The 13,451-nt window shown below is 34.3% G+C and overlaps 1 protein-coding gene across 2 annotated transcripts in view; it reads right to left on the reverse strand.

Moving 5' to 3' along the window:
• The window catches only part of RAVER2 (ribonucleoprotein, PTB binding 2), a 137,201-nt gene that overhangs the window by 57,381 nt on the left and 66,369 nt on the right, over positions 1-13,451 (reverse strand). Inside the window, exons 6-9 of one of the 2 annotated variants that reach the window (XM_070786407.1) lie at positions 7,642-7,727; positions 4,728-4,793; positions 4,468-4,579; positions 2,255-2,523 (exon numbers count right to left, since the gene is read on the reverse strand). In XM_070786407.1, coding sequence (XP_070642508.1) covers positions 2,255-2,523; positions 4,468-4,579; positions 4,728-4,793; positions 7,642-7,727 — 533 coding nt within the window. Of the gene's footprint in view, positions 1-2,254; positions 2,524-4,467; positions 4,580-4,727; positions 4,833-7,641; positions 7,728-13,451 lie in introns of both variants that reach the window. The other variant, XM_070786406.1, reaches the window with a different exon arrangement.

Below are 13,451 nucleotides of genomic sequence, written 5' to 3' on the forward strand. Positions count from 1 at the left end.
ATTCTCAGGGCTGAGGAAGATAGAGTCCAACCCTTGACACCTATAGTGGTGATTCTGACAGAAAGAATCAAGAATCACTAATCAACATAATGTAAAAGATGCAGGTCTAAAACTCTGCATCCAAATTTAACCAACTGTTTAACAAAGTCCAAAATCTTGCTACATAATTAGAAAACATATTTTGAAATTACCTGGTCCAAGCAAGTCCCTATTTTCAGGAGAGAAGAATCACTTCTACAACAATATGTACAGGTGTTCACCAGGGTCTGCATAATTGCCTTCAGTGATACGACATTCATATCTTTGTGAAAGTGTGAACTTTTTCTTTGTTTTAAAACTTCAATTGTTTGTGTTATATTAAGCCTAAATCAGCTTTATTGTTTGTCATACTTATTAGACTAATTCTGCCCACTAAAGAAACATAAAATACTATGTGACTAGACTAGTTTGTGAATTTTTTATTTTTAAACATCAATTAAAATGACAGCTGGTCAACCCTTGCCAAGTTCCATATATCTATTTCCCTCAATTCTTCATCGCGGGACTTGTTTTCTAGCTCTGCCCTACTTCAGCTGTCTTCTACCAGATACACTTTCACTTGTCCATTATGTGAATATCTCAAGTCCAGTTTTTCTAAAGACCCTAGTGCACAGGTCCCCAGCCTTTGGGATCTAATGCCTGATGCATTGTGGTGGAGCTGATGTAATAATAGAAATGCAGTGCACAATAAATGTAACGCACTTGGATCATCTCAAACCCACCCCCACTCCCCCATCCATGGAAAAAACTGTGTTCCATGAAACCAGTCCCTGGTACCAGGAAGGTTAGGTACCGTTGTCCTGGTGCCTTCCATGCATTAAGAAGTCTGTGCAAAAAGAAACAGAGTATTTATATATGAGTTTTAGTTAACTTCCCTCAATAACTTAAGCAATTAATCCTTCAAATAAACATTTAAAATTCTTCATTCTATGAAGAACCACCTTAGCTTTCTCAATGAACAATTATAGGTATTCTACCCATACCTCCTGTCATGACTAGGTGACAACAAAACCTCTTACAAAGTCAATAGTATCATTTTGAGATTTGAATACAGCCAATTACAAGAATTTTTTCCCTCACGTGTCACTTCTAAATCAAACAATATTTTTTGTTGTTGTCATGTCAGACTCTTTGCGACCCCATGGACTGCAGAATGCCAGGCTTCCCTGTCTTTCACCATCTCCTGAAGTTTGCTCAAAATGGTATTTCAAGACACAAATAAAAAATTAAATTAAATGTACTTTATTCTACCTACCAATTATAATATTTACAAATGTCAGTGGTTTATGAACCAATAAATTCGAGTAAAATCCTCCAGAATTAAAACCAAGATTAGGTTCTTTTGAACACACCAGAGATTAATAACTAGCTTTGAAATCTTTCAGATAAACTAGAATTTATTCTACTTTTAAATATTAAAATAATACTTAATTAGCTACAAAATATATATATTTTAGAAATAATATTGTATTTTAAAGATTAGCATTATCATTTACTAAGAAATTCTTATAAAGAATATTATATAATTGGATAAGTATTAATGGTACTCCTATGCTTTCCTAAACTACAAAATTTTGAACCTATATTACTGTATATTTGAAAATTATGCACATCCCAAGACTTTTAGAAAAGCAAACACTTACAGGAATAAAGAATTCATATTTAAACATTTTATAATGATAGATTTAAAAAACATTTTATACATATATTTTATTTACAAACTGGCAAGTAATTAAGCAGAATCCCAAACATCATTTGGCATAACTTATCAAAAGACAGATTTTTGTTTATAATAATAGCTTTTTTTAAGGGTCCAATATTTTTTTCTTTTGAGAAGCAAATGCACACTATGAAAACAGTCAGCATGTCATTGACATAGGAATTATGCAGTTTGTAATATATACTTTAAGTATATTATCAACTTCTTTTGAAATACAAAAATAGTTCAGATTACTTGATGCTTTATAAATTATAACACCTGTAAAATAACCAAAAAATTAAATACTCTAGAATTAGAATCATTTAAGATACAATTAAAAAGGAATATATACATATTCCTTGGTAGTATACACAAACATGTAGTATACATATATATACTTCATGTAGATACATGTGTGCATTTATATGTATGTGTATGCATGCATGCACACACTCTCTCTTTTACACACACACACACACACACACACACACACACACACACACAGAGTTTTCTTACCCCTGAACTTATCTCCAGGCCTTTTGGCTGACTTTGTTGTTGCTTTTGATGTCCTGTGAGCAAGCCACCAGCAGTAAGGTTTGGAAAGCTCTGCAGATAAGTCTGTGACCCTGAGAAATTTCCTTCTGCCATTCCCACCAATGCTGGCTGTTTCTCCTGAGTGCTCCCATGCCCTGGTCCAGCTTGTCCAGCAATGTGCTGATTTGGAAGGAATGGTAACATGCCCATGCCAGTTGTTATAGTTGTTTGAGTTGGAATCAAATTAGGTGCTGCTGTGAATCATAAATGCAAAAAATTTTGGTTAGATGAGGCTTATTCACAATAGTCCTTTTGATTTTGTCAAGTTGTGCGCAAAATGTGCAGAAACCTATTTTTTAATCTATTAGAAAACAGTTAAATTTAAAATGTGAGGTTAAAGGTTGTAGATTAGCAGCATCTTGTATGGAAAAACAAAAACCTCTAATAGTAATCACACTTTTCCTATTTCAGCAACTTTCAGTATAATCTCAAGGATACTATACTCTTTCACTCCAAGTTTTAATTGCACACTTTAGAAGTTAACAGCATGTACATTTTTGCATTTAAGTTATATCAGTGCCTTTAAAAAAAAATGCCCACTGTAATTTGCCAGCTTCTATGTTTGAAGGGAATAATTAAATAAGCCTTCAGTTTAAAAAAATTCCCTGACAGTCAAAAATTATTAAAGTTACATTAATCCAATAATTATATTTAGTCAGCTGACTTGTACCAACTCATGAGTCAAATACACTGTCTCCTCCCAGCTCCTGAGTTCAACATCTTTGCATGGGTAACCTGAAATCAGCCTTGGTTGGACTGTTTACAAACAAAAGTCCACAAACACTACAAATCAAGATTTCTTTTTTAACTCAGAGAGTTGGTTTTTAAACATCAGCACACCACTGGTTTAAAAAACATCAATATTTGTGAATGGATAAGCACCAAATGAAAGTTTAATACATGAAAGTTTTACATTTTTATTTACAGGGATTAACAAGAAATTCTGAAAGGAATAGAAGTTTTAATAGGAAAATTCTGAATCATTCCATTTTTAAAAAATCTATAGGTCAAAGCTAAATGAAAAGAACTAGTTTTGATAACTATTGTAATTAAATCAAAGTTAGACTTTAAAAATTCTCTAAACAAATTTCTTAATTTTAGTATTTATTATTTGTAGATAGATTCTTAGTTCTATTTTTGAGCAATATATTTACTTGGACACTTCTAATTTTCAGTGTTCTTAAAGCAACAATGCTGAAGCAATTGGCTAGTTATTTAACCCAATATAAATAACAAATATCTGCATAAGCTTTTAAGCATACAAAATTTAATTTTTAGGACTCATCACACCATAAAAATTTCTATACCTGTCTGTATACTGGTTTAACTTTTGCCCAATTTCAATAGTCTGAATTGATCATTTAACTATTTCACTTGGCTTCATGTACAAGAGGTTCAACATGCTACCCATATTTAACTGACTTAAAAAAAAAATCACTCGTGACGGCTTTTCTCTTTTTTCCCCCTCAGCATCCTTACTTTGAACAAATTTCAGTGAAACTTCCAACTGAAAATGCCTTTCAAAATCACACTCAAGTAAGAAGTCTTGGTATACTACCATGGTGTTATTCTAAAAAGAAAAATAATTGTTCTGTTTAAATTTGTCATATTTTAGAAGTACATAGTACATCATTTTTTTCTGCTACTATGTTGGAGTTCACATTTTAAAAGTTATACAAACAATGAAACTTTAACTTTACAATTACCAGATATTTCTTAATAATCAAACTTTAAATTTATAATTACCAGATATTTCTTAATAAAAGCTAACAGTTTCTTCATCCAGGCAAAAGTTAAATGGATCACTCTGCAATGTGCTGTCAGCCCAGTGGGCAGCATGTCAGTCTCAATGCATTTATGTCTTTGCCTCATGCTTCTATGAATCATCATCAAATATTAACGCATATCCAACAGAGAAAGTCTTATCTTGGCATAGAAGAAACTCCATCAATACATAACTTATCAATAGTATTCTAATGTTAAAAATAGAAAAGCCCAGAGGGCTCTTGAAACTTTAAATGATTAAAAAAACTCAAATCTGACCTTCCTGTAAATACAAGTAGAATACAGGTACACTATCTTTAAATCTCAAATCTGACTGTTTACTGACGTCTCAGCAAATACACATCATTTACTTTTATGTACTTCTCCAAGATGGCCCAGCTCTGTTTTCAATGGAAGCGGTGACCCTATCCCTACGGCAGTCTGAAGTACCATAGCTGGGGGTTCTCCAAGTAAGCCCGGTTTCTGCAAAAGAAAAAAGAATTTTGCTCGTGGCAGCAAGATATAACCTAATAAAAAAACTGTACATGTGAAAATTCATAAACCACCTGACCAACAGCATGACTACAGAAAAGGGGTGAACTCATTTCAAAACAAAAAATTCCATACTTACATTATTAGTATGTATATTCTCAAACTTCATTAGCTGTTGCTGAGCCAGTGGTACATGAGAAAGATTCTGAAGAAATAAATTAGAAGTATTACCCATAAGTGAGCTCTGTGAAAATGACAAAACATTAAGTTAGCTTAATTTTGAAGAGGTAATTGTTGTGTAAGCCAATTCATTTTAAAGTTGAATTCCCCCATTGATCTGAGCACAAGCAACAGCTTCTTATCCTACTTTCCAATTACAGGCAACACTAATTAATTCTTTCAGTAACATACCAGATGTGACCATGCAGTCATGAAACTAATTCCACATTTCTTCCTTCTTTTCTTTCATCCTTTCTCCCTTTTCCTCACTCCCTTCTGGCTTTGATATCAGTATCTTTCAATCATTTATTTGCTCATTTTATTCATTCAGCAAAAATTTATTGAGCACTTCTATATGCCAGGCACTGTGATACATAGAGAGGAAAACAATATGATCTGCCCTCATGGATCTTACAGTCCCCTGAGGAAGGGAGACATTAATTATAAAAATATACAATTAATAATGGCAATGAGTGTATGAAGGAAAAATACAAGGAGTGATGAGAACAAAGAGTAGTGGAACTTGATTTAGACTGATAAATTCAAGGAAGGTTTCCCTGAGTAACTAACTCATGCACAGAGATCTGAAGGCTGCAGAGAAATAACTAGGTGAAGTCTGGGGAAATGAGGTGGTGTTGGGATGGGAAAGATTTCAAGCAGGAGGAACAGCAGGAGCAAAGACCTAAGGAGAAGAGAAGAAAGTCCTTCAAGGACCAAAAGCAGTTCACTATAGCTGGGACAGGGACACCTAAGGTGTATGAGAGGCAGGGGAAGGCAGTTTGGACAGGCCCTCAAGGCCATATTAAGCAGTTTGGTCTTTGTGTCAGTCGCTCAGTCGTGTCTGACTCTTTGCGACCCCACGGACTGTAGTCCACCAGGCTTCCCTGTCCATGGGATTCTCCAGGCAAGAATACTGGAGTAGTTTGCCTTGCCCTTCTACAGGGGATCTTCCAGACCCAGGGATTGAACCTAGGTCTTCTGCATTACAGGTGGATTCTTTACCATCTGAGCCACCAAGAAAGACTTCTTTCAGTCTTTATTTTAAACATTTGGTCTTTAAAGTAAAATGAGTATTGTCAAACTCTGGACTCTTCTCCCATATCACTTTAAACCTTACTGTAATTAACTGGTTGTTTTCTCTATATGCGACCCCATGGACTGTGAATATTTTGTACAATGCTATAGCATAAATGGCTAACAGAGTGTCTAGTACATGTTGAGTAAATGAATGAGTAATGCATAAGGTCCTATGTTAGATTCTAAGAATGAAAAATACATAATAGGCCTTTCCCTTAAAAAGTTGGGTTTAGCCACCATATGATTTAACAATCCAGATCACTCCTAGACATATACCCTGAGGAAACCAAAACTGAAAAAGACACATGTATCCCAGTGTTGATTGCAGCACTATTTATAATAACTAGAACATGGATGCAACCTAGATGTCCACTGACAGATGAATACATAAAGAAACTGTGCTACATATATATATATATATATATATATATATATATATATATATATATAAATAAATGGGATACTGCTCAGCCATAAAAAGGAACACCTTTTAGTCAGTTCTGATGAGGTGGACAAACCTAGAGCCTATTATACAGAGTGAACTAAGTCAGAAACAGAAATATAAATATTGTATACTGATGCCTAAATATGGAATCTAAAAAGATGGTACTGACGAATTTATTTGGAGGGCAGCAATGGAGAAACAGATATAGAGAACAGACCTATGGACCCGGGGGGAGGGGAGGAGGGAGAGGGTAAGATGTATGGAGAGAGTAACATGGAAACTTACAATACCATTCGTAAAATAGATAACCAATGGGAATTTGGTGTATGACTCAGGGAACTCAAACAGGGGATCTGTGACAATTTAGAGGGTGGGATGGGGAGGCAGAAGGGAGGGAGGTTCAGGAGGGAGGGGACATGGGTGTACCTATGGCTGATTCCTGTTAACATATGACAGAAAACCACAAAATTCTGTAAAGCAATTATCCTTCAATTAAAAAAATAAATTTAAAAAATGTTGGGTTTAGGAACAGACATTCATTTACTCAAACTACAACAACCATCTATTTCATATTAATATTAGGTTTGATTTGTAATTATGCTTCTATATGGATACAGCCTTAAATAGCACCTGAAATTAGTAGGTAATATTTATCTCCAATATTATGGATATTTATGTACACAAACATATTTAAAATACTTATCTGAAAAAGGTAAGAAAGATATTTTTCACTCATATATAAATTATCTTTATAACACTGATTTTTTAAATTAATTTATTTATTTTAATTGGAGGCTAATTACTTTACAATATTGTAGTGGTTTTTGCCATACATTGACATGAATCAGCCATGGGTGTACATGTGTTCCCCATCCTGAACCCCGCTCCCCCTTCCCTCCTCATCCCATCCTTCAGGCTCATCCCAGTGCACCAGCCCTGAGCACCCTGTCTCATGCATAACACTGATTAAGTTTTAAGAATAGAGCTATTGTGCATTTATTTTTCTTTCTGTAAGTTTTTGGGTCAAAACCATATCAGACTTGCTTTGAGCTACTGATTTATTTCTAGAAAAATAAACCACAAAATATACCTCTTTACTTCTTAATGTCCTACAAATAGGACTCAATAAATATATAAGCGATGCTGCTTTGATTTCCTTATTGAGTTCTGTTTTTATGTAGGTACATTTATTACTAAGAACTTTATTTAAAAACAAAATACTCATTTAATTCCTTGAGAACTTTAAGTGTTAAGAACAAACAAAATATTCATTCCAAATTTTTTATGTTTCAATTCAATGCTATTTGTATACCTGATGTGCTTTATTCAAGGGTAAAAACGCAGGGGAGATGGATGGATTCATCAGATGTGGCAAGCTGTGAGGTGGTCCAAGAACTGCTTTAAGAAAATAAAAGCAAAAATTTATCTTTATGATATACATATATGGAATTAAAAATAAACTCCAAAAAGGGTAGATGACTATTACTTAACACACTCAACATATTCACTGGACGTTCAATGATATACTAATCTTGCCATTGTACAAAAAGTGACAGGTTTCTTTCCTGGTCATTCAACCCTAGAATTTAAAATTCCAATACCTTCTGTCTCAACAACAAAACACCAAACCTAGTCTTTCTCTTTAGCACTTAGTGCAAGAAAACTAATGATATCTTTTAATAAACAGAATACTAATTAAACCCATGTTATCTGCTCAGTGTTTCTGTCAGTTTTTTTGAGTATTTTGGCAGAGGGTCAGGATGGGAAGGGAAGGAAAATATACAATCCTGTTGTTAAAGCTTATAATCCAATTGAGGAGAGAACACATTATATTAATAGGTACAGTTAAACAACACTTCATAACAAAAAAGAAACAATACTGTACATAGTTGATAAATAAATGATAAGCATGCTTTTTATCAAGATTGTCTAAGAGTACAAAGACCAGAGTACGTATCAGAAGAGACATGTTAAGAATAGACAATATACAGACAAAAAGACTCATGAGATAAAAAGTATATAAAGCAATTTCATCTAATTATTAGATGTAAGTAGTCATAATATACAATTAATTAGAATTACAGAAGGTCAAGCTTAGAAAGTACTTCAAAAAGCATGTAATCCAATGATGAAACATATTTGAAATTTATATATAATATCACTACAAATTCACTCTATGATTTAAAAACTTTGTTTCAAATTTTTGTTACTTATTGAGGCAGATCATTACATCTTTGGAAAACTGACCATTAGAAAGTACTTTCTTTGGAATAAACCAGTTTCCTGATAGGTGATGGGAAAATTAAGATCATCAAAATAAGTTGCTAATGAAGGAAAATACTGTTTATTAGAAAAGAGGGATAATGATGGTCATTTCATAAATAGAAAGAGATCAAGGGGATGCAACAATCATGTCTGTGCACCTAACAAAGCTTCAAAATATATAAAGCAACAATTTCTAAAATTGAAAGGAAAAGGAGACAAATCCACAGTTATGATAAGAGGTTTCAATACCTCCTCCCCTCATTTTCCAGTCACTGCATTTTGTTAAAAAACATTAAAAATTTTTTCACAGCTTTTAGTGAATATAGTATTTCCCAATTTAAAACAGTAACAACTAGAATTAAAATGTTCTGAAAATGTTCATAGTCTCACATCTAGCTGCCTTTACCCTTAGATCTTGGCTAGGTCTCCCATTCAGCCTCTTCTCCCCTCAATAATTGATAGCATGCTGTTGCTCTTTAGTTGTTCAATCATGTCAAACTCTTCAACCCCATGAACAGTAGCCCACCAGGCTACTCTATCCATGGGATTTCCCAGGCAAAATACTGGAGTGGGTTGCCATTTCCTTCTCCAGGAGATCTTCCCGACCCAGGAATTAAGCCTGGGTAGGGTTTGACCTGTCCATGGGGTCGCAAAGAGTCAGACAAAACTGAGCAACTGAGTGTGCATAATTCATCATGATAACAGACCAAAAATAAAAAAGCCACACTGCTGATATCAACAAATGGAGAAAAGCAGTAGATAAATTCCAAAAATTATTATGACAAAATTTCTCAGCAATATAGGAATAAGTTCCCATCTTGGAAAAAAAAATCTGTAAATTAAAAAACATAGCTAAGATAATGTTTAATAATAAAAGAATGAATGCTTTCTCTGTAAGGTCAGGAAGAAGGCAAGGATGTCCACTCTCAAAAGTTCAATGCAGAAATTTTCCTGAGATTTCTATCTACTGCAGTAAAGCAAGAAAAATAAAAGGTATACATACTGTAAAGGAAGAAGTAAAACTTCTTGTAGATGACATGATAGTCTATACAGAAAATCCTAAGGGCAAAATCTACTAGAGATAAAAAGCAAGTCTGCATGATACAAGATAAATATACAAAATCAGCTGTACTTGTATATGCTAGCAACAAGCAACAGGAAACCAAAATTTAGAAAGTAAAACTATTTAAAATAGTATCAAGAATGTATAAAGAATGCAGCAACAAAAAGAAATACAATTCTGTTTAAAAACAGGCAAAGAACTCAATTAAGCGTTTCTCCAAAGATGACATAAAAACAGACAATAAGCACAAGAAAAGATGCTCAACATAGTCACTAGGAAAACTCAGATCAAAACTATGATGAGTTGCCAGTTTATTCCTATTTGGATGGCTAAAATAATAAAAGCAGAAAGTAACAAGAGTCTATGAAGATATGGAGAAATTGGAACCCTCGTACACTGCTTTGGAAGTGTAAAATGGTGCAGCCACTGTGGAGACAGCTTGCAGGTACTCAACAAGTTAAACAGAGAGTAAGCACATGATCCACCACGTCTGGCTCTAAGTATATAACCTCAAAAGAACTAAAAACAGATGTTCAAATGCTTGTACATGAGCATTCATAGACAACACTCTTCATAATAGTCAAAAGGTGAAAACAACTCAAACTGTCCATCAAGGATGAATGAATAAACAAACTGTGACATATGCACACAATGGAGTATCATTCAGCCACAAAAGGAATGAAGAACTCATACATATATTACAGCACTCAGAAACACCATGCTAAGTGAAAGAAGCCAGACACACAGTGACTTCTGTTTATATGAAACATCCAGAATAAACAAAAGACAGAAAGCAGATGGGCTGTTGCCAGGACCTAGGCAGAGGGAAAATAGGGCAGTAACTATTTAATGGGTACAGATTTTATTTTGAGGTCATGAAAACGTTTCTAAAGTTAAGCAGAGTTTGTGATTACAAAACACTGTGAATGTACCAAATGTCACTGAACTATTGACTTTAAAATGATCAATTTCATGTTATGTGACATCTGCCTCAAAATTACAATAAAAAATAGTATCAAGGAATATGAAACGCTAAGGATAAATCTGAAAAAATGTGTGTCAGATTTACACCCTGAAAACTACAAAACATTGTTGATAAAAGAAGACCTAAATAAACGGAGAGATATATTTATGGCAAATTGTTGTCAATTCTGTACAAATCAGCATACAGATTCAACACAATTCCAAATTCCCAGCAGACATTTTTCACAGAAATTGATAGCTGATTCTAAAATTTATATGCACATACAAAGGACCCAGGATGGACAAAACAAATAGAAAAAGAATAGAGTTGGAGCACTTACACTTACTGTTTTCAGGACTTACTATAAAACTATCAAGACAATGCAGTATTCGTATAAATAGACATTTAGATCAATGGAATAGAACAGGGGGTCCAGAGACAGAGCCCTATGTATACAATCAATTGATTTTTGAAAAAAGTGTCAAGAAATTCAATGAAAAAGGATAATCTTTTTTAACCAATTATGCTAGAACAACTGCAAAAAAAATATTAACCTGGACCTTTACCTCATATTGTAAATAACAATTAACTTGAAATCATTTATAAACCTAAACTTAAGAGGTAAAATTATAAAAGTTCTTGAAGAAAACACAGGAGGACATTTTTGTTATCTCGAATTTGGCAAAGATTTTTTAAACATGACATAAGAAATATGAATTAGAAAATAAAAAAATAATAAATAGGACATTGTCAAAATAAGCAATTTTCTTCTTCAAAAGATATTAAGAAAATAAAAGGACAGCCTACAGAGTGGCTGCAAACCCAAATATATCCAATAAAGGAGTTGTATCTAGAATAAAGAACCCTAACAACTTAAGATCAACAGCTAGAGCACGTGTACACCTGTGGCGGATTCATGTTGATGTATGGCAAAACGAATACAATATTGTAAAGTAATTAGCCTCCAATTAAAATAAATAAATTTAAATTTAAAATAAATAAATAAAAAATGTACAAAATATTTCAAAAGATACATTAACTAAGGAGATATTAAGATGATAAATTAGTACATTAAAAGATGTTCAAAACCATTTGTCAAAAGGGATATTCAAATTAAAACCACAATAAGATATAAACCAAATAGAAAGGCTAAAATTAAAGGGTCAGTATGTCAAATGTTGGTGAGGACACTGAGTGAACTACAGCCTTGAACACTGATGGTGAGAATGTAAATTGGGCAGAAAACACATTAGAACACAGGTGGGGGACTTCCCTGGTGATCCAGTGGTTAAGACTCTACTCCCAATGCAGAGGGCCCAGGTTCTGTCCTGATCAGGGAACTAGGTCCCACGTGCCACAACTAAAGATCCTGCATGCTGCAACAAAGACTCAAGATCCCCTGTGCCACAGCTAAAACCCAGTGCAGCCAAATAAAGAATAAAAGCAAATGTCCAGAGCAATTTTATCTCTAACGACCCCAAACAGGAAATAACCCAATGTTCAACAAATCAATGAAAGTGCGAATTGTGGAACAGAATACTGCTCAGAGTTAAAAAGGAAAAAAACTACTGATAACATGAAGCAACATGGATGAATCTCAAAATAATAAGCTGAGGGAAAGAAGTCATACAGTACATACTGTTTGACTCCATTTATATACATTTCTAGAAAATACAAACTTTAGTGACAGAAAGCAAATCAGTAGTTTCCTGGGGATGAGGAGAAGGGTGGGTTAAAAACAGGCAAAAGGAAAGTTTTGAAAGTAATGAATATCTTCATTGTTTTAATTATGATGATCGTGGGTCATATAAATGGAAAAGTTTACCAATTTGTACAATTTAAATATGTGCAGATGACTGTGCCTCAATTATACCTCAATAAAGCATGGTGAAAGTGAGAGGAGAGTGAAAAAGGTGGCTTAAAACTGAACATTCAAAAAACTAAGATCATGGCATCTGGTCCCATCACTTCATGGCAAACAGATAGGGAAACAAGGAAACAGCGACATACTTTTTTTTCTTGGGCTCCAAAATCACTGCAGATGGTGACTGCAGCCAAGAAGTTAAAAGACACTTGCCCCTTGGAAGAAAAGCTATGACAAACCTAGACAGTATATTAAAAAGCAGAGACATTACTTTGCCAACAAAGGTCCATCTAGTTTAAGCTATGGTTTTTTCCAGTAGTCACGTATGGATGTGAGAGTTGGACTATAAAGAAGGCTGAGCACTGAAGAATTGATGCTTTTGAACTGTGGTGTTGGAGAAGACTCTTGAGAGTTCCTTGGATTGCAAGGAGATCCAATCAGTCCATTCTAAAGGAGATCAGTCCTGAATATTCACTGGAAGGACTGATGCTAAAGCTGAAGTTCCAAGACTTTGGCCACCTGATGCGAAGAACTGACTAATTAGAAAAGACCCTGATGCTGGGAAAGATCGAAGGCAGGAGGAGAGGGGAATGACAGAGGACGAGATGGTTGGATGGCATCACTAACTCGATGGACATGAGTTTGATAAGCTCCGAGAGTTGGTGGACAGGGAAGGCTGGCGTGTTGCAGTCCATGGGATCGCAGAGTCGGACACGACTAAGCAACTAAACTGAACTGAAAGCTGCTAAAACTACAATTTAGACTATAAGTTACAATATTTACATTATACTGCATTTTTTTTAAGGTAGTTCAAACGTCTGGATTGAAAAGAAAAGAGCAGTATGGCTCAAGTAACATAAAGTGGGTGTGGGAGGAAAATCAACCTGATGGTTGTGCACAGATTAGACAGAAAAGAAGGCAGACAAGAAAGGTAGTTAAAAATTTACAGAGTAGATCATATATCAC

The sequence above is a fragment of the Bos indicus genome, chromosome 3 (genome assembly GCF_029378745.1).
Source record: "Bos indicus isolate NIAB-ARS_2022 breed Sahiwal x Tharparkar chromosome 3, NIAB-ARS_B.indTharparkar_mat_pri_1.0, whole genome shotgun sequence".
Lineage (NCBI taxonomy): Eukaryota > Metazoa > Chordata > Mammalia > Artiodactyla > Bovidae > Bos > Bos indicus.